The sequence below is a fragment of the Diplotaxodon limnothrissa genome, linkage group LG7 (genome assembly GCF_057381915.1).
Source record: "Diplotaxodon limnothrissa isolate DT_005_m linkage group LG7, D_limnothrissa_male_GT1.1, whole genome shotgun sequence".
NCBI lineage: Eukaryota > Metazoa > Chordata > Actinopteri > Cichliformes > Cichlidae > Diplotaxodon > Diplotaxodon limnothrissa.
The window spans coordinates 60,536,841-60,559,863 of record NC_140602.1 but is presented as its reverse complement, the minus strand read 5'-3'; the positions used below and the strand labels follow the sequence as shown (position 1 = coordinate 60,559,863).

At 41.1% G+C, this 23,023-nt stretch overlaps 1 protein-coding gene across 1 annotated transcript in view; it reads left to right on the top strand.

Annotated features, from left to right (window-relative positions):
• Positions 1–1,500: 1,500 nt before the first annotated feature.
• The window catches only part of fa2h (fatty acid 2-hydroxylase), a 42,302-nt gene continuing 20,779 nt past the window's right edge, over positions 1,501–23,023 (top strand). The window contains exon 1 of the mRNA XM_085358585.1: positions 1,501–1,872. Within this exon, the coding sequence (XP_085214711.1) occupies positions 1,591–1,872 (282 nt within the window). The 5' untranslated portion in view covers positions 1,501–1,590. The remainder of the gene's footprint in view (positions 1,873–23,023) is intronic.

The following is a 23,023-nucleotide window of genomic DNA, read 5'->3' as shown; positions in this document are numbered from 1 at the left end:
CCACTAATGAGATTTCTAAGTTTAGGTGATGCTTTTAACTAAGTGGTGTCTAACTCGAATAGAAGTAGTGCACTGTACTTCAAGCACTCCGTCATATATAAAAGTCCTGCATCCACAAAGTTTCTTATTAGGAAAATAGACCCAAAGTATTAAAATGATAAAGCATTCAATGCAGAATAACGGCCACAGATTTTAAAACATTCATTATCAGGCATGACATACCCATCATCAGCAAAGAGTCATATGACGCCACTATGAGTCACAGAATAGTTTAATTGCACTTCATATTTCGATCACTTTTTCCACCGAGGTTTTGACACCGTTTTAACTAATATTTAACGAAACACGCAGGTCGGCGCTCTTGGACAAAGGCTGGGTCTTATGTCGCCTTCACGCTCACGTAATTATCGCATCTCTGTCCAATTAAAGCATAACAATTCACAACCACATCGGGGTTTTCATTTAGCATCCAAACGTAAATAACTTAAAAAAAAGTCTGAATAGGCCGTCCAAACCAAAGTTTCGTCTTTTTTTTTTTAAATATTTACATTAAATTGGTTTTTAAATAGCTGTAAAATAAATACACAATAATAATCATTATAACAACGATACGTTCTTCTCTCGCCAAACATAACAAATTACAAACGAGTGTTTTATTTTTTTTTAAAAAAAAGGTTTGTTTATTTAAAGAAAAGAATTCATAAACACGATTTTGTAGCACTCCTTAGTACCAAATTTACTTACACTTGGAAAAGCACTTTTTCCAAAACCACGTGAATGCAACAGCGACCTTAGATGAAATTTCAGAGACCCTTTAAAAACTATAGACTACCCCTTCAACATGATACATTCAACGCGTCCTGATGTTAACATGAAAATTTCATGGGTGAATACATACGTGGTCTTTTATAAAAGGAAGGAAATATTTATTTAACGTTGAAAAACTGCGCAGCAAACGCCAGATTTTTATTGATCAGGAAGTGATGACCAATAACGTGACTCCTCTTTATGAATGTGATGTCATCTGACTGACGTCCTTTAACGGTTTCATTTGGAATAATCAACATGAGAGATGTTAATTTTCAGCTATTATATTGTAAAGCAATTTATAATAGTCTTTAGCAGCAGGTTGGGTCCACGGAACAGACTTCTTAAGCGGTTGTGTCGCTTGTATCGGTTTAACAGCAACAGGTGCTTAGGAGAGTTATGCTGTATTCGGGGAGGGTTTGCTTTTGCTATTGTGTAAATATAACGGCTTTTCTGGCTACTGTTATAAAATATTAAAATAAAATATTAAAAATCTGCAATCATAAAAAAAAGAATAAGTAATCACCGTAGCATATTATTTAGAAGTTTTCGATGCGCGTATATGCAGACGTGATTGTAAGTCAGTTTAAGACCTACTAACTACGACTTTGGTGAACGCCTCACAAACCCCGCCTCTCTCGTCCGTGTCTCGCGAACGGCAGGAGTTTAAAGCCTCCGGTGTCATTACGAAAGTCAGTTCATTAGTCAGGTCGACTCTCCACTGAGGAGGACTTGCTCTCAGTTTTCAGTTCAGGTGGACCTTTTTACATCTCCACTAACAGGATGTCTCCGTCCACGTCCCCCCGCTACTTCACGGAGACGGAGGTAGCCCGCCACTGCACCAAGGAGTCCTGCTGGGTGCTGATGGGGACCAGGGTTTACGACGTGACAGCCTTCTTGCGGATGCACCCGGGTGGGGAGGCACTAATACGCAGCCGCTCCGGCAAGGACGTGCGCCAGGCGATGGAGGGACCCCCACACCGGCACTCGGAAAACGCCCGGCGGTGGATGGAGCAGTACTACATCGGGGAACTGAACAGAGACAGCGTCACCGGCGAGGCACAGGTACCTCCCTTCCTCCCTAACTAGCTAGGATGACACCGCTGACCTCAGAGTAAACAACTTAAGAGGAATATATATATATATATATATATATATATATATATATATATATATATATATATATATATATATAGAAATAAAACCTTTTTCCCGCATCTTCTGTCGATGTAGTTAAAGATGTGTTAAAGTGATATCTCATTTTTGAACCACACACCTGTTGAAAGGTTAAAGTTTAATATCTTTCTTGTGAACTTAGCTCTGTGGACTTTAGAGTCATAAAAATGTAAATCGATCCCAGATTTCCGTTGTCAACTTTCAGAAGTTTCTCGCATGTTTGTCATTTGGCGTCTTTAATCCCCCCTGCCCCCCCCTCCCCACGAGCCCTGGCAGGTGAGATCAATATTCCTCACACCTTGTTAAAAAGCTGTCAACAGTCTCACATTTTCTACTGTAAGGAGGTTTAGAAGTGTTTATAGACTTCATTTGATTCCAGACCCAGAATTAGGAGAAGGAAACTAGTCCCGGGCTCTTGGAGCAACAGGTGTATAATCCGCTCTCATTTGACTTTATTGGGCGTTTTCCTTCTTAGGTAACGAGGAAAAGGGAACTGGTATTGATCATTGAGGACGGGAGTAAGGTGTTGGTGATGGAAAAGCAATGCTTGTGTAATTCCTAGGTGGAGGAGGGAGGGGCTAACAGGTGACATGAGAGACCTGTGGGGTTTTGGTGAGCTCTGGTGGGTGTGGAGGGGTCAGACCTGTTAATGAATGATTCAAGGCCTGTGCCTGTGTGCGTGTTTCTGAAAGAAGGCGAGAGAAGGAAACTGGTTCGTCTTGTCCCGGGAGAGGGGGGCTGCAGACTGGGGGGAAACATGCCCCCTTCTGTCTCTGTAAAATGAATCCACACCCAGCCAGGTCCTGCAGGTTTCTGTGTTTCTGTGCGTGTGAGGAGGGAGTTTGCATAAATCTCTTGTAGACACAGTTCACATTTACATGGCTTGCCCACTCTCACGTGTGTCCTTGCTTGTTGGTTGCGTCTCTGCACAGAAAGTTTACACAACTGCTCTAACAAAATGCTCTGTGGGACTTTGAGGGTTAGTGACTGATAAGCTGTAAGTACAAAGGAAATTACTTTTGGACCCCTTTGTCTGTCAGCTGTGAGTTCTGCACATGCATGTAGTTGACAATGCATGCATGTGCATTGGGGGGCTGACAAAATGTGGGTGAGGGTGCTATGACTACAAAGGAGTCAGATTGACCCAAAAGATGCCAGACCCTGCCTTTTACTACCACTGGATCCCCACACTATAGAGGCCAAGCGTATGGGTTTTTCCTTTAATTTGTCATTTTTAATGTCTTGTCTTGCTTATGGCTGATGGAGGATCTGCGTGGCAGTTATGTAAACTAGGGCTGAACGATTATGGAAAATAATCTAATTGCGATTTTTTTTTTTTGCCCCAATATTGCGATTGCGATGCGATATGCGATTATTTTTTTAAGGTATTTGTCTTCTGTATTATTAAACAAAGACAAGCAATACATCATATAGTATGGCCAATACTATATTACATTAATTTTAAACTGTTCTTTCCTGGAAGACAGACCTCTGTTATGATGACATGAGGTGATGCATGAATTGATGACTGACATTTTTATTTAACTTCTTCAATCACAACAGTATATTTGAACATACACAATAGTTTATTTTTAGCTTACAAACATCTGAGCATAAAGTGCTGACAAGGAACCCTGGTGTAAACATTAAAATGAAAGTCAGTACAATGTGCAGATTGCAGAAATATACATAAAAAAAATCAGTGGCTTTACCACACTCAGTTTTTCGACATCTGTGAACTACTAGACAGTCATTCAATTAAAAAATAATATTAAATAAATAAAACTAATAAATAAAAAATACACACATCTTACTGATCTCTGCAGTCAGTAACATTACACATAAAGTGCAAACATAATAGCAATTGTATAAACACACACACAAACACGCCTTTAAAGTTTAAAGGCGTGAAATTGGACGGTCTAGCCTTCTGATTAGCTAATCAGAAGGCTAGTTCTGATTAGCGTCACCGCTGTCTCGGTGGAGTTTAATAAACTCGGCCGTCTGCTTCTTGCTATCTAAAATATAACCAGACACTGGTGTAAATTCTCGACTGTCTCATACTTCTGTTTAATAAGTTTTCTGTTTGACGTTTAGTCAGCTGTGTGAAAACCAAGGAGGAACCCACCCGGGGGATTAATAAAGTTTTATTTTATCTAATCTAATAACTTTAATCTCAGCCAAACCGATTTACTCACGAACAAACAAAACACTGAAAAAAGCCCAACAATAACATTTTTAGGTTGTCTAAGTGACTTATATATTACGTTTAACCCGAGCAGCGAAACTCCGCGGTGATCTGAAAATGATGTGCCGGGAGTTGTGCCGTTCTCGGCCGCATCAGTAACCCTCGAGCTCCCGGCTAGCTGTGGAGCTGGTGGGTAGCAGACGCCTCTGAAAACGTCGAAGCACTTTTGCAAATATGGGATATCTTGATAAACCGAGCAGATATTTGATGTTTACACAACTACTTTCTCGCCTGAAAATATGTTAAAAGTTTATTTTGTGACCCAGAAAGATTAGTATGAGTAATTTTAAAACTTAGTAGCGGCCGCCATTGCTGGAAACTGGAGTTTGGCTGGGCCGCGCTATGAATTCTGGGATATGGTAGTAATTTGGACAGCCTTCGGCGCGTCGCTGTGACGTAATCGGTCTACAAATGCGGCCTCAGGAGGATGCAGCCCATGAATTGTATAATATAATCGCAGTATAATCGCAGCCTTTGCGGTTAGAAAATTGCACTTGATCATGTCGCGATATTATCGCAAATGCGATATATCGTTCAGCCCTAATGTAAACACACATTTTCCCACCGTTTCACATGAGCTGTTTGTGATGTTGGTGTTTGTCTCTTGAAGCAACAACAGCAGCTAAGAAAAACAATGTAAAAACGAGTTTTTCAAGACTAAATTGTGCCTCATTTGGATGCAGTTCACGACTGAGGTCAGTGACTGGGTGTATGGAGGACCTGTTTTGACTCATGTCAAAATAATCCGTATTTCATTCGTCTTTTATGTGACAGAAGCCATTTTAACTAATCATGCCCTTCAGGATTGAATTGAATTGATTGATATACCTTTATTAGTCCCACAAGGGGAAATTTCAGATGAGACTTAAACCAGCTTTCTTGGGATTGGCTGTCCCTCACAAACCAAAAGGGTTAAACGGCATGTGGGAGGGGCTTCTGGGTTCAAAGGCAGATTGGCACAATGTCTGCTCTGTACCAGAATGTGTTCTGCACAAGGGCAAACGAGGCTTCTTCCTCCCTTTCACAATAAAAGTCCTTGACTTATAGATCACTGTGCATGTAAACTGTTTACAGAAGTGTATTGAAGCAATTCACAACAATTTCAAGCAAAGTGAGAAGAAATCAAGAGTCAGATGAAACGAAACCTATAGAAACAAGAGAAAAAATATAAAGGGGGGTGGGTACAAAGTTTTAACAACAGCAAGAAGTGTTTGTGTGTGTGTGTGTGTGTGTGTATATATATATATATATATATATATATATATATATATATATATATATATATATATATATATATATATATATATATATATATATATATATATATATATATATATATATATATATATATATATATATATATAACTACCGACCAATAACCTGCCTCAGTACTACATGGAAGCTCCTGTCAGGCATCATATCGGCTAAGATGAACAGGCACATGGGTCAATACATGAGCGGGACACAGAAAGGAATTGGCAAGAATACCAGAGGCGCAAAACACCAGCTACTGGTAGACAGAACAATCAGCCGAGACTGCAAGACCAGACTGACCAACCTGTGCACTGCCTGGATTGATTACAAGAAGGCCTATGACTCAATGCCCCACAGCTGGATACTGGAATGCCTAGAATTGTACAAGATCAATGGGACCCTAAGAGCCTTCATCAGGAACTCAATGGGGATGTGGCGTACAACACTAGAGGCCAACTCCAAGCCCATAGCACAAGTCACCATCAAGTGCGGGATCTACCAAGGAGATGCTCTGTCCCCACTGCTGTTCTGCATAGGCCTGAACCCCCTCAGTGAGATCATTAACAAGACTGGCTACGGATACCGACTACGGAACGGAGCAGTTGTCAGCCACCTCCTGTACATGGATGACATCAAGCTGTATGCCAAGAGTGAACGAGACATCGATTCACTGATCCACACTACCAGGCTATACAGCAATGACATTGGAATGTCGTTCGGACTGGAGAAGTGTAGTCGGATGGTATCAAAGAGAGGGAAGGTAGTCGGAACTGAGGGGATTGAACTACCAGAAGGCAACATTGCAGACATAGAGGACAGTTACAAGTACTTGGGGATCCCGCAGGCGAATGGGAACCATGAAGAGGCCGCTAGAAAAGCTGCAACCACCAAGTACCTGCAGAGGGTCAGCCAAGTCCTGAGGAGTCAGCTGAATGGTAAGAACAAGATCCGGGCCATCAACACGTACGCCCTGCCCGTGATCAGGTACCCTGCTGGGGTAATAGGCTGGCCAAAGGAGGAGATAGAAGCCACTGACATAAAGACAAGAAAGCTCCTTACCATGCATGGAGGGTTTCACCCCAAGTCCAGCACCCTGAGGCTGTACGCTAAGCGGAAGGAAGGGGGCCGGGGACTGGTGAGTGTCAGCACCACAGTCCAGGATGAGACAAGGAACATCCAAGAATACATTGGGAAGATGGCCCCAACTGACCGAGTGCTCAGTGAATACCTCAGGCAGCAGGAACCATCATGGAAGGACAGGCCCCTGCACGGTATGTACCACCGGCAGATAGAGGAGGTGGCTGATATCCAGAAATCCTACCAGTGGCTGGACAAAGCTGGACTGAAAGACAGCACAGAGGCACTAATCATGGCAGCACAAGAACAAGCTCTGAGTACAAGATCCATAGAGGCTGGGGTCTATCACACCAGGCAAGACCCGAGGTGCAGGCTGTGTAAAGATGCCCCAGAGACAATCCAGCACATAACAGCAGGGTGCAAGATGCTAGCAGGCAAGGCATACATGGAACGCCATAACCAAGTGGCCGGCATAGTGTACAGGAACATCTGTGCCGAGTATAACCTGGAAGTCCCGAGGTCAAAATGGGAGATGCCCCCAAGGGTGGTGGAGAATGACCGAGCTAAGATCCTGTGGGACTTCCAGATACAGACGGACAAAATGGTGGTGGCTAACCAACCGGACATAGTGGTGGTAGACAAACAGAAGAAGACGGCCGTAGTGATCGATGTAGCGGTTCCGAATGACAGCAATATCAGGAAGAAGGAACACGAGAAGCTGGAGAAATACCAAGGGCTCAGAGAAGAGCTTGAGAGGATGTGGAGGGTGAAGGTAACGGTGGTCCCCGTGGTAATCGGAGCACTAGGTGCGGTGACTCCCAAGCTAGGCGAGTGGCTCCAGCAGATCCCGGGAACAACATCGGAGATCTCTGTCCAGAAGAGCGCAGTCCTGGGAACAGCTAAGATACTGCGCAGGACCCTCAAGCTCCCAGGCCTCTGGTAGAGGACCCGAGCTTGAAGGATAAACCGCCCACAGGGGCGTGCTGGGTGTTTTTATTTATATATATATTTTTTTTTTTTTAGGGGTGCAACGATATTCGTATCGATATTGAACCGTTCGATACAGTGCTTTCGGTTCGGTACGCATATGTATCGAACAATACAACATTTGTAATTTATTTTATCAACTTTCCTTCTGACGATGCTGTCTGTGTTGAACCCAGAAGCCCCTCCCACATGCCGTTTAACCCTTTTGGTTTGTGAGGGACAGCCAATCCCAAGAAAGCTGGTTTCAGTCTCATCTGAAATTTCCCCTTGTGGGACTAATAAAGCGCTCAGTGAATCTGCGTTCGACTACTCCGCCTAGGCTGCACTGTCGAGCGCAGATCCACTGAGCGCTCAACACAGACAGCATAGTCAGAAGGAAGAGCGCAGGGCACCTCCCCCACCCTCATTCAGATCTGGCGTTTGGAATTATTTTGGTTTTCATGTGACGTATGACCCTGAAGGTAAGCGAGTCATGGACTAAAGTAAAACAGTATGTTGGATGTGCCATGCAATGCTCAATTACATGGGTGGGAACTAGTGTGTTAGCGCAGTTAGCTCGTTAACGTGTTGGCCGTCTAGCCCCATGCACGGGGCGATCGGCGGTAGCTCGTTAACGGAGATTTGCCGTGTTGTGGCGTTAAGGTCATTTCAACGAGATTAACCTGAAAGCACTAGTGGGAACACAACGAATATGACTGCACATTTACGCTGACATCATCCTAGTGCAAAGACAAAAACAACAAGCATGCTACTAACTTTAGCCGAGTCATTTAGACAGCTGTTAGCACATGATTCTCCTTATGCTGCTGAGAATATAGCCCAGAAGAAGCGGATAGTATAGCTTTTATTTTGGAAAGAGACATTTCTCTGTAATAAACTCTCTTTTCCAAAGATGAGTGATTCCTCAGATACAGGGCTCGCAAAATCGCTAGCCCGACGTCCTGGGCTAGCGATTTTTTTCAGACGGGCTACCCTGCCCGTCGGGCTATTGTAGGAAGGAAAAATATATGTCAATGCTTTTGCATTCTTTCAGAAATGTAGCTGGGTAATTATGTCATTGGCATCGGTGAGCCACTGTCAATATGTGACATATTGAAATCGCGTTTGAATTTGCGCTTGTTTTTTTGCTATCACTTTGCAATCGTGCGAACTGTGTATAGAGAGCGACAGCACTGATCTGTGAGTGATGATAATTTGCGCACCAATTCCTCTGACATCGTCTTATTAATCATTAGCTTACTAATCGTTAGCTTACTATGCAAACATGACAAGTGCAATCTCCCGCAGCAAGCTTAAACATGTGAGAGGTTGATCGCGCAGAGAATCGCTGAGCTTATGTGAGTGCGTGTGTAAAACCAGCAGAATATATATTTTAGTTCTGCTGAGCCAAATAAGACAGGTCAGGGTGAAGAAGTGACAGCCAAAGAAGAGCTTACCACAAAACGGAGAAGTTATGACAAATGAGACTATAAGGCAAAAAGAAAGTGCAGCTTTATGGTTTCATGGACAAAATAATTTCTGTGGCTGCAATATGACGAGCTAAATAACCAGGGCTGCACATAAGTGGTCCGCAGGTGCGCATTCGCTGTCAAAATAAAAAGCACGCACAAGGGTTAGGGTTAAATTTAAAAACTGTACTTTTGAGTTAAAATATATATTTATAATTTTAATAAATGACAAATTAAAAAGGCATGAACATTTTTTTGTATCGAAAAAATATCGAACCGTGACACCAAAGTATCGAACCGAACCGTGAATTTTGTGTATCGTTGCACCCCTAATATATATACACACACACACACACACACACACACACACACACACACACACACACACACACACACACGTATGTGTATGCCTTGCCTGCTAGCATCTTGCACCCTGCTGTTATGTGCTGGATTGTCTCTCTAATCATTCATTTAGCAGGAAAAAAAAAATCAGGCTTGCTGGGTCAGCTCAGGTCAGATCTTAAAGATATGTGCTCTTAATATCATATAACGCCAAGAGTAGATTATGTTGTCACTAGATTACTTTTCTGAATGATGACTAATTATTGATTTACCATGGGTGTGAAATTCTGAAAGTATGAACACGTAGGTCACATGACAGACCAACTGACTCAACAGGATATTCCAGTCATTTCAGTGAAAGATCACATTTGTATAGTTCGTTCTCTATTCATGGCTGACGAACTGCTCACCCTCTCCCTTCCCAATGAAACTGCTGCGAATGTGTGTGTTTTGTTTTGTTTTTTCTCTTTAATAATTTGCTGATTGGCTGTAACTGGCATTGTCACATCACCAGTGCAGAAACACACTCTGAGACTTTAAAGCAGTTTTAGTTCTTTGTTTTTTGATGGAAACAAATTAATAAATCAACCGTTTAGTGATAAATGTGATATACATTTGTGTGGACTGGAGAGAAAAATCAGTGGAAGTACCACAGTTTGGGCTTCAGACATGAATCTCAATACTGTTATTATTCTTATCAGCTATATTATTAGCCAGAGGTGGGCTTTCTGTGTTTGTGGGAAAATCTGCTTGCAGAAAAAGAGAAACCAAAGTTTAGTGCTAAACTGATTTCGTGCTTATTCCATAACTGTAATAAGAAAGAAATAGTCTTCTAAATATTAAGCCACTGTTTTAGATGCCATCTAAAACACTCCCATTTAGACATTTATATTTTTGAGTCATCAGTAAATAAATTAATTGTTCTGCATGTTTGATCCCAGCTTGAGGTCGATGCTCCATAAGAATGCTCCTAGTTTTCTTATTCTAGGAAGAAGCTGTGGAGCAGCGGGTTAACCCCCTGCTAAGTAGAAAGACGTACAGTCTATTCTCTGTCTCAGGGGAGACTGCCTCATAGGAAAACTATAAGACTGCAAGCAAGTCTGTATCTAGAAAGCTGTGAGCTTGTACAGCGTGCTGTTTGAGGAAGCAGCAGTATTTAAGAAAAAAAAAAAAGAGATTAGAAGCAACAATTTCGTAGTAGGAAGCATGCATCCTTGAGTGAGAAGGAAGAATCTAATTGTTTTCAATCTCTATTTTTTTTTCTAAACGGTACCTCAGAAACTCAAATGTCAAGATCACCTGAGATTGGCAACATCTCTTGAGTGATAATCTTTCTAAGAACTGCCAGTTAAGAGTTGATCTTCAGATGGTAGATGCTGCACTGCAGTCAGAGCAGGAGGCAGGACTCTCTTTTCCCAGGTGTGTGAATGACAGGTTGTATGTGTATACGCATTTGGGAGGTTTACTATCAAACACTAGGTAATGTTTACACTATCAGCAAATCGAACTGGTTTGTAATAGTTGTTCATTTCTCCTACTGACAAATGGTGTTTTGAAATTACTTTTTTTTTTTTCCATGATTTAAAAACAAACTAAAACAGGAAGTAGTGCAGTGTCTTCTGAGATCGACTGCTCAGATAATGTGTAACCATAGATAGTTTAACATTAAAGGTGCTAAAAAAAAGGATTTTCGTATACTAAATGATACTAAAGCTCACTGTTGTATTAATAGTACTCATTCGCAACAGTATTGATTTGTTTCAATTTTTTTTTTTTTAATTTAAATATATACTAGAGGACTGAATCCGAAGTGGACCAGTAAGAAGAGAGCAGAGGCATCTATCACTGTATTCATAACAGCTGAGTTCTTTTTCAATAGGTGTGCATTTTAACCCTCTTTTAAGAGCACTTTAAACCTCTCAAAGGTTGAAAGTGCTTTTAACTTCATTCACTTTTGTTTTTTGTTTTTTGGTATGACAGATGATCCGTTTATCCACAAAACCTGCTGACACTCACATCAATACTTTTTTTTTTCTTTTTTTTCTTTGTCTTTTAGGCTACTGCAAATTTAGATTTAGAAAATCTAGTCATCTTATTAGACCTGACTCTACACAAATGTTTGACTACGCTGAGAAGTTCTCCTGTTGATTAGTAACTATGCATAACATTGTTTCCATGTTATTAAAGTGAACATGTGATGCATATTTTAAGCTCTGTATTGTTGTTCTTACAGCTCTGTCCTGTTGTTCTTCTAATAGAGTAACGTTGTATGATTCAAATTTCAAAGTAATCCCTCTTTATATTAAACTGGGACTTGTTGAACCTTACCTCTGCCTCCTCCAAAAACATCCTTTTTTTAAAAAAAGAAGAAGAAGCCAACCTCCTTTTGATTGGCTGCTCTTTGTAAACAGAAGGTTTTGAACAGCAGGTGGGTGGGGCTTCTGAGCATGGTCATCACTGTGAGCACATCCTGTGTATCATTTAGAGTGAAAAGTAGAAAAGCTCTCTTAATTGTTTTCATTGATTACTTGCACATATGCTGATATCATTATGTGTGATATCATTTGTGTGCGCATTTGTAGCAGACTTAAGTGAAGTACAGGGTAGAAGCACTACTGCAATTGCATAGCAATTTCTGTTTTGCAAAAATTGTATAAATTCTCCCACTGATTATCCACTTCAGCACTTTCTAGTTCTCTTCATGCATATTTCAGGTCAAGTGAAAACAGAACTGCACATTCATTCCCAGGTGCAACTTTGTTCTGTGACCCTGCCCCTGTTGTCTTGAAGGAACTGAGCCAACACTGCCTATCAGCCTCTGGACAGTATGTGGAAATACCTGGCCCAAAAGTGCTGAACACATTCCATCCATTTTGTGTCATTCAGCTTGTTTGTCGCACTTGTTCTTTCTGTAAACTGCAGACAGAGAACAGAAGCTGGCATGTAAACTCCTCACATGCAGGAAAAAGGAGCTGCATAGTCATGAACTTGAGAGCATAGTAGCTGTATTCTTAAATGTGAATCTCTAATGAGGGGATTGTGTACATGAATGAACAACAGCTGAACAGAGAGTGGCCATATTTAAGATAGCAGTGTTGGAGTACAACAGCCTAGTTATGTACTTTTTGAGTGGGTGATGATGAATATAAAGTATAAACTCAGGCGTGCCATGATGGTGGCTGTTAAGTTTTGTGGACTGAATTCTGGAGGGCGTCCAGTTCGAGCCGGTGGATCGTAGGAATGCAGACCTTCGTGTGCACAGGTCTTTCCCCACTCAATGGCGGGATTGTCTTTTATCAGAGGGCACAGAGAGGAAGACGGAAGGACCTGATCCAAATATTACCTTTTAATATCAGTATTAAAACATGCTAACTGCCACATGTGTGTGGCCTCTAGCTTTCAGAGCAGTGAAATGATTGTTTATTAAAGACTTTGTCCTTCAGAGCAGGTTTTTTGACCTACATTTTCCTTTTCCTTTAAAAAAAACAAACAAACAAAAAAAGCCCTCTTCTCCAGGACCTGTGTCATCACTTCTCCCTCCACCAAGCTGTACAAGTGAATTACCTCTTTTACTATTCTTAAGCGCCGCCTTTCCTCTATCGCCATGGTGATACATTACCAGTAACATTGTTGACCTTTGCTGCTATAGGGACTGCAGACGCAGCAATTAGTGCACAGGTGCAGGCCTCAGGTGGCTTACGCCATCACCACAGAAACACCTGAGGAAGGGTGGGGGTCAAGGTGGAGGTGCACTAGGTGGATGGTCAGAGGGGAACAGAACAAACATATGCCTGAAAGATTAAGGTAAAGGTCCCACAGGAGTGACACCGAAGCCTGCCAGCAGTCTTTTCTCTTATTGATTCATTTCACCACAGCATTCCTTAAATATTAATTTGTGTTCATGCACACTGGTCTCAGGGTACGTGGTTGCCCTTAACAACTTACAATTTTTAGTAGTTTTATCCCCAAGTACCCTGACCTTAAAAATAATGTCCTTTTTCATCCTCCACAACTTAGGTTAAGGGTTTAGGGCAGTCTCTGTCAGCTTTTGTCATAAAACAAGACCCCCCCCCCCCCCAAAAAAAAAAAAAAAGAAAAACCCAAAAAACTTTGTGGAGCCACAAAGTGCGTCCAAGCCTTTCTAATTAAGGTGATGCAGATTATCAATTATAAATGAAGCCGTCAACATTACTAATAAAAGCTTTTCATTGTAACTGTGTGAGTTCTTTCTTCTGAAATATATATTTATATTTGTTAAACAAATACCACAACATGGAGGGGAAAACCTGCTGTTTTATTTGTCGTGATTAGCTGAGAGGTATTAGTCATTAAAATTCCTTCCACCCCACCTCTTTCTCTAGCTTTACACAATGATAAAAGCACTCTTTCCAGCATGTAGGCCTTGATGGGGCTATGTGTGTGTGTATACAGATTTCGTGGATGCAGCAGGTTGACTAATAGCTCAGGGGGAGAGCCCAACACATTGACACACATGCATATGCTCAGAGGTGTGTTGTTTCAGAAAAACAAACAGTTAAAGGTGTGGGAGAAACAGACAAGACTTTCAGACACACCCAGAGAAGGTGCAGGAGATGAAAAGGCCTGAAGAACTTTGCAGTATCGTCTTTAGGGAGCGAAAGTGTTATTAAAGGGGGAGACTTTGTGTGCAGTACAACGTGGCTGCTCATCAGGTTAAGGTCTCTAGACAAACTTTTGTCTCTGGGGAATGCTGTGAAATGAGTGCGACATCTTAGTGTCTGGTGAAAAGAGTTGGCTCACAGCAGTACACAGTGGGAGCAAGAGATAAATGTGTCAGATATCTGGGGAATTTGCTCCTGCCTTTTGGATTTGGGTCTTGCTTATGGTCACAATATATTATACACCACAGGCTGGAAACCAGAGTAAACATACGGGAGAAAGCTGTTAGGCTTTTGGTCCAGGGAGAGTATAGGTATTAATAAGAGGTGTGGTCATTAAAGTCCTGGAATTTTCTTGTGCACCTCTGTAATGGGTTATGTGCAGCTGCTGTTTTTCTTTTTTTTTTTTTTTTTCCTTCAGATTACTCTCTACACTCTGTTCTGAACAGTTTTCTCTCGTGTTTTTGTGATTGACACACGAGCGTGTCAAATCAACAGCTAAACACTTGAAGTCAAAGAGAGCCAAATCTGGGTAGTTGGGTGAGAGGTGAGGTTTCGGTGTGCTGTGTGACAGTTGTGAAACTATAACATGCACTACACTTCAGTTAGGGTTGTTTTTTTTGTTTTTTTTGTTTTTTTGTTTTTTTTCCCGTATTACAGATGGGTTTTGATATTACAGAGACTCCTGGGGTAAAATGTACAGGACACTGCTTCATGATTTGCTGGTGGGGTGTAAATGACAGTCATGCTACTGGCTGAACTTCTGCTAATTCCTCCTCTCAAAACTGCTGTTTGGTTTGTATTCAAATACTTGTTTTCTTCATCACCACCACAGTCATGTGACACCCAGCCTCGTCTGACACAATAATTAATGTCAGCTCTCTGCAGAAGTTTGAGCTCTGCGATAAAGATACAAAGGAAGTGGTCAGAATTCTGTAGCGTAATTCTCAAATAGCAATATCTGGATGCAATCCAGATATTTATTTCACACTGTGGCTTAGCATGCCCATATGGAAAAGAGATATATATATATATATATATATATATATATATATATATATATATATATATAAAAATCTTATAAAGTTTGTATCTGTCTTGTGTGAGACTTGTATGAAAAGCATATAAGAGTGAAAACAGATATAAGATCCCTTGAAAATTTATATAATGAAACTTGTATGTTTTGGATACTTACTAAAACAATGTATGAAAGTAATGAGAAAGTGGCCACTTTCATGAGTAATCACATATAAGTTTTTACTATCTCTTTTCCATATGGGTGCTCACACAAACAGCATGCTCACACAAAGAGAATACCAATGTAAAAATAACATTATTTGGGGGGGCAGCATGTATATTTGATATTGGTTTGATTGGCTTGATCGGCATCTCTTAAAAAGTGACATAGCTCTAGTAAAATAGATTTGAATGTTAGTAAAGCTGAAATCTAATTAATAATAATACATTATTTATAGGCGCCTTTCAGACCCTCAAGGTCACCTTACAGTAGCACGTAAACAATACCATAAAAAAACATTAAATTTAGACATAAACGGTCATAAAAGTATAAAAGCAAATATAAAAACTGAGCAAGGTAAAAATGGCCTAATCAGGTGTATGCAATTCTAAACAGATGGGTTTTGAGTAGTGATTTAAAAGTGGTGAGACAGTGTGTGGTCCGTAGAGCAAGTGGAAGTGCATTCCAAAGTCTCGGGGCAGAACAACTAAAGGCTCTGAGTCCCGTGGTAGTCAGGCGAGCAGGTGGAACTGACAGAAGGGAAGCTGAAGAAGAGCGGAGTGTATGAAGGGGCGAGTATGTATGGAGAAGATTGGATAGATATGGAGGATCAAAGTTATGAAGCGCTTTGAAAGTGAGAAGCAGGATCTTGAAATTGACATGGAGGTGAATTGGAAGCCAATGGAGCTGTTTAAGAACAGGTGTTATATGTTCAGTGGATCTAGTTCTGGAAATAATACGAGCAGCTGTATTTTGAACCAACTGCAGTTTATGGAGGGATTTATGAGGTAAACCATAGAGAAGAGAATTACATTAATCTAGACGAGATGTGACAAGAGCATTGACAAGTATGGCGGTACTGTGTGGTGTGAGTGAGGGACGAAGACGGTTAATATTATGGAGATGAAAGTAGGAAGACAGAGTGATATTATTTATGTGCTGTGAAGGACAGAGTGCTATCGAGAATGACACCAAGACTCTTAACCTGAGGGGAGGGTGTGACAACAGAGTTAAATGGTAAATGGCCTGTATTTATATAGCGCTTTACTAGTCCTTAAGAACCCCAAAGCGCTTTACATATCCAGTCATCCACCCATTCACACACACATTCACACACTGGTGATGACAAGCTACATTGTAGCCACAGCCACCCTGGGGCGCACTGACAGAGGCGAGGCTGCCGGACACTGGCGCCACCGGGCCCTCTGACCACCACCACTTCACCAGTAGGCAACGGGTGAAGTGTCTTGCTCAAGGACACAACGACCGAGACTGTCCAAGCCGGGGCTCGAACCGGTTACAAGGCGAACTCCCAACTCTTGAGCCACGATCGCCCACAAAACTGAGTTATCAATGGATAACGAAAGACTGGTTGGAACTGTAGTCAGTTTTGATCTGGTGCCTATTAAAATTAATTCTGCCATTAAGTTTAAGAAAGTTGGGAGTAAACCAGACCTTGATTTCACTTAAACAGTCAGAAATGGATGTGGGTGGGAGAGTAGCTGTGGGTTTGGAGGATAGGTAGAGCTGAGTGTCATCTGCATAGCAGTGAAACTGGATGTTATGCTTCCTAAAAATATTACTTAGGGGTAGGAGATAGATGATAAAAAGTAAAGGACCCAGAGATAAGAAGTAAACCATGCGAGTACTGTACCATTGATGCCAATAGATGCTAATCTGTGAAGGAGGATGCGGTGGGAGATAGTATCGAAAGCTGCTGTAAGGTCAAGGAGAATGAGGATGGATATAAGTCCAGAATCAGCTGCAACCAAAAGATCATTGGTGATTTTTACTAGGGCTGTTTCTGTACTGTGACATGAACGGAAGCCGGACTGAAACTGTTATTTCCAATGAGATGATGATGATGAACCTGTGCAGCCACTATCTCTTCAAGAATTTTTTGCTAGGAAAGGGAGATTTGAAATTGGCCTGAAATTATTTAGATTGGAGGGATCTGAACCGTTCTTTTTCAGTATTGGAGTTATTATTGCAGTTTTAAGAGAAGAAGGAACAGAACCAGATATGAGAGAGGAGTGTACGATATTAGCAATCAGTGGGGCAAGATTTGTCGGCAGTGGATCAAGTTTACATGATGATGACTTTAAGTTAGTAATTATGGAAGATAGCTGAGTTATTGTGGGAAGTTCCAAATGGGATAGAGAGGATCACAGCTGAGAAGGACAAAAAAAAATGCAGATAGAACAATTGACCATTTCACAGGACGAGGGCAGTTGTTGATGAAGATTCTCAATCTTGGTGTAAAAAAAAAAAAAAAAAAGTCCATAAATTTGTTGCAAACTGTGGCAGAGTGTGTATGTATGGCAAAGGTATCTGGGGGTTTAACAATATTATGCAATGTAGAAAACAAAGTGCGAGTGTTTCCTTCAGCAGATTCAATAACACAGGTGTAGTAAGCAGATTTAGCATGATGAATAGCTTCTTTATAGTGTTGTATATGACTGAGATACATGTCCTTGTGAATAGTAAGTCCTGTTTTCCTGGAGAGACGTTCTAGGCAGCGTCCAGTAGCTTTAAGTTGGCGAAGTTCAGATGAGTACCATGGTGCAGAGCGAGAGAAAGAAACAGTTTGAGTTTTTTGGGGAGCCAAGGTATCTAAGAGGTTGATAAGTTCATTGTTATAGTGAGATACCAGGTCGTCTATGGAAGCTGAGGCATCAATGGTAGGTAAGTTATTAATGCCATGGGAAAGAGCTGATAGATCAATGCCCCTACTATTTCTAAAAGTAATTGAGCGGTTTAGTTTATTTTTGTATAGTGGGAGACTAGCATTGAATAAAACTAATTTATGGTCTGAAAAAGGCATGTCCAAAACAGCACAATTCTTAGGGGTGACACCAATACAGCAAACAAGATCCAAAATGTGTCCTTTGGAGTGTGTGGGAACGTCCATATATTGGTGTAAGCCAAAATTGTCCAGACAAGATATAAAATCTCTTGTGGCTGAATTTGATGTGTTGTCCATGTGGATGTTAAAATCGCGCAGCAGTAGTATATTTGGAGATAAAAGTAGGGTTTCAGCGAGAAAGTTAGAAAAATCAGTTAAAAAGTCAGAGTTGATTTTAGGTGGATGGTAAACGGCAACTGATACTGTGGGGGTTGGTCCATTAATTTGAATCAGCATGGATTCAAACGAGGAGTAGGCAGGAGCAGAAAGAGGATACCTTATACTTGCTGTTGTACAGGATCGCAAGGCCACGCCCATGTCCCGACACACGGGGCTGGCAGGTGTAAACAAATCCAAAAAAATTAAAAAATTAAAGGGTTTATATATGACTACAAATAGGGCTGTTCGATATAACGATATATATCGGATGACTATATAAAAACGCCTATCGTTTCATTTTACGCTATCGTTTGTTTCGTGGTGTTGCAAAATAAACTCTTTATGGCAATTTTTTTTTTTTTTTTTTTTCACCGTTTTGATGGTCACTGTAGTGGCTAGATTCATTTCTTAAAGTTCTCTCTTTCTCTTATATTTAATATAACCACACTAGGGACGGACAAGCGCCTGTTTTTATGCGTTGTGGTTAGCAACAACGACTGTAACACCATCGCGTGTCCGCTTGTTTATGTTCCACATAAACCTTTCACAATAAAGCTCAAGATCCTGTTGAGACTTTTCAAAATAAACTGAATCACGCGAAAGAGCAGATTATTTACGGATGAAAATTAAAAAAGAGCTGCCAGGTGCTAAAAAATAAACCTTAGACTCAAACGTTAGAACGGGCTTTTCCCCGCAGCACGCCATGTAATAAATACTCACAAAGAAAACAGTGGCCATTACAACTTATGTCTAAAAATGTATAGTTTCATGCATCGGTTAAAACACTGGACTCCAGCTACATGACGCGCAGCTGGAAACACTTCCTGCAAGACGATCTGCCTGAGATTCACAGAATTTACAGAAAATGTTACATTTTTGTGATTTATATCGTTATCAGGACGATACAATTCTTATATCGGGATATGAGATTTTGGTCATATCGCACAGCCCTAACTACAAATAATCCGAACAGGTGATTGGTGTGTATCTAACCAGGTTATGTCGCCGAATGAATGAGGACAGGAGAATGAATTACACATGCGTACGTGACAATTGAGCAAAAAAGATCTGCAAGGGAATAAATATTTGAATGGAGTACAGAAAGTCTGAGAGCCTCACAGTGTTCTGATCCATTACCAGTGAACTGTCACCTGATATTGAAATTTAGTTGAATGGAAACACTTCCTCTATAGATTGATGCAAACAGACACAAATGTTTTGCTGCTTCCATGACTAATGCAGCTGAGGGAGTCGAATACCTTCAATAGCATTAATTGTAATTTTATGATCAAGGGCCTTCAGATTCGGTCTGCTCGTTGCTTATGTTGTTTCATGGTCAAAGTGCATAAAGAGCATAGCAGCATAGTGAAGGAGGTTGCATTGTGTTTGTATGACACTCACTACTTAACATGTGTCATTGTGGGGAATATGACACTATATGGACAAGCTGGCTAGCTACAAAGAGCCTTTGATTCTTGCACAGACAAAAATTCACAACAGCCAGAGAGATGGAGAGGGTGGAATCTTGAGCCCTGGTCAATCAGGTTTGACTGGTTCTTTTAGTGATCTTGTAATCAATGCACGCACACACATACAGTTATGCGTCATCGCCCTCACCCACCCTCCATTCCACCATCTTTTTCTCCCCCCTCCCACCTCATGCAGGATATTTGCCCCTCTGTGCAGAAGGTCTGCCTTTCTAGATTCCTCCATAGTTGCAGCTGATTTGGCATTAAACAAATAGATACAGGAACAGTACAACCCTGTGTATTCATTGTACACCTGAAATGTTGTTTACATTGAGACATTCTGAAAGAAGGTGATGACAGGGACTTCTTTTTATTTATTTATTTTCTTCTTAGGTCTTCCTGTCAAAGAAATCATGGCGATAGCAGTGTAGTCAGTAGTCGGCAGCGTTAGTGCTCCTATTTGCATGTCTTTATTCACTTTTTTCCTAACCAGGTAAAACCCTTATCACAAAGATGTTGTAGTAGTTTTTTGAGGTTTTGCTCAAACGGCACTGGATAAATGAACATTTTATTTTATTTGGGGGGGGGATTCTTTTTAAAAATCCAACTTGTATGCACAAGTTTTTATTTCAGCTTAATGTGTGTGCCTGTCACGCTTTCTGCCATTTACAGCTTCTCTCCCCTCCTCTGCTCTCCGTTTCACCGGTCCTGCACCTTCTAAATATACAAGAGAATTCTTTAATCCACTCGGCAACAACTAGTTATATGATTGTATCTGAACTGGAAACTTTATGGGAAATGTTAAACGTAACGTGCCGGTAAATCAGAACTGAGGACCTGTTTCCTTTCACCTGTATTTCGGCTTTCCTAAATGAACTAAACATGGAACAGCAGGGAATTTAATCAAATGGATTGACCCATAATTAGGGAGGCAGAGCAGATCCACAACCAAAATCAGTATCTGAGCTACAGACTTTGGATTAAAGATGCATTGAGTCGGAAGAGTTCTGACCTACACCTGAGGACAAAGGGTTTGGCCACACTTATCCTAATCCTGGTGTGTGTTTGGCTAATTTGGGAGCGGTGAAATGTTTCATCAGTGCATAATGCATGTTGAGTAATATAAATAATGGGTGCAGGTGCAGCTGTTTCTATATTCATGGAAGAGGAGAGGTGACTGTGCGTGTCTCTCTGCATCTAGCTATCGTGTGTGTGTGTGTGTGTGTGTGTGTGTGTGTGTGTGTGTGTGTGTGTGTGTGTGTGAGATGCGTTCAACCTTCACAGAAACTCATGTGATCTTCCGGCTGACACTGATGTCATTGTTATCAAATCTAAAAAAGCAGGAACAGGCCTGGGCTTATGAATGAGCAATAGGCTAATAACATATATTTTAACTGGTTGTGGTGTACTTTATTCTCCCCCACCCTCACACGCCACACACACAGAGCCAGTATGTGAGACTTTGAGATGTTTTAATGCAGAATATATCATCAATATTTGGTCATCACCATTGGCCTCACTGTTAAGACAAAACACTGACATATGTATTTATTGGTCACAGGTTTTATACCGTGTCCCTGATTAAAATCTGAAGCATAGATGAGCTCCATCGTTCCTATTGGATTATCAAGTAAATAATTTACTTGAGGTTTTCTGTAAAATGTGTGAGTGATTGCAGATAAGTGATCATCAGGATTCAGAGCTCACGGCCTTTTCAGTGTTATCAAACCCTCTGCTGAACTTCAGCCTTTACACGTGTATTCTACTAGGCAACGGCACCTGACACGCCCTCACATACATGTTCAAACACACGCCCACACAATGGTCACAAAGCTCTTGCACAAGTACAGTTTTTCAGAATAAACTGCTCGCTTATCAGGTTCCGCTTCAGGTTTTCCCAGGCTGCCCTCAGACTTTTAGTCCCCATACTGGACATAAAGTTGGGGTGTGTTGTTCGTGAGATATGTGGGGCACACAGTGTTTTTTTACATACCCTTTAATTCCATGGCAATAATTCTCACTTTTATTTTTTGCGTGCTTTGTTCTGACTTGCCTGACGTGAATCGTAAATGGTACAAGAAAGTTTGTTTTCTGTGCACAGGTTTAGAGTGGCTGATGTGGAATCAGGAAGGGTCATAAAATTTAAGAAGATATAAGCAATAATAAATGTTTAATCTAAATGTTTTATTTTTTGATGGCAGAGGTTTTCTAGGGCCCTGCTTAATCTTTATACTATCTTTATGGATGTAATAAACCCCATCAGCCTCCCCAATTGCGCTGACTCGCCCTCCTCCTTCTGCTTTGTAACTAGAGACCAGTGGTTATAAAAGCTGTCCTGTGGATCTGCTGCCTTAAACGGGGCCTATCCTTTGTTATATATGTATATACTGTTACAGTGGCACAGCCTCATACTGAAAATGGTAAAAAATTCAGATTGTGAGGTCAGCATATGTTCTCAGGCTTCAGAGTGCTCGAAAAACCCTGTTATAAGGTTTGTTTGTTCTGTTGGCTCTATATGATGTCATTGATTTCTGGTTGTTAGCACAGAAGCTCCACCCACTTGTTCCGTTTGCAAAGGGGAGCCGATCTGAAGAAAATTATTCACACTCATACAGAGCCAAGAGTTAAACTGTCTGAAATCAGGCTTGTAAAGGAGGATTTATTTGCACATATGCTAATCTTGTTATCTTTGGCCCTGTTTTAATGTGTGCGTCCATTATTGTAACATAAGGGGAGATATAATAAGCCTTTGTGCCCCTCGCAGCCCTCAAAATGTTTAATTCCCTCTCACCACATTCATTTAACTCATCCACCCACCCATCCTTTCTCCTCCTCCCTCTCTCCCCATGGCCCCTGACTATAGTTTCAGTGTTGTGTTGGTACCAGGCCACATTTACACCCCACTCTAAACATTTCCTTTGTTTGTTTTTTTTGGTCTGTCATTCTTGCAGATTTCTCCTCCTCCTGTTGGGACAGAGCGCTGCTTATGTGTTACTCCTCTATCTCATTCCCTCCATTAAATAAGATTATTCAATCTTTGAGTTTTCTTTCTGAAGTGTTGAACCATTCTCATCTTATCATGAGAGGCTAGTCTGAGCTTATGATCTCCATGAGCTTTGGCTTGAAGTTTGGGGGTTGGGGTTTAAAAAAAGGCCTCAAAGGATTTCTGGTGGTTTAGAATATATGTTGTGAGTATATGTAAGCTTGCTGTATGCCCATTGTATAAGACAGAACAGTAATGCCAGGTCTTAAGTGTCCTGCTTCTTTATAATGCAGT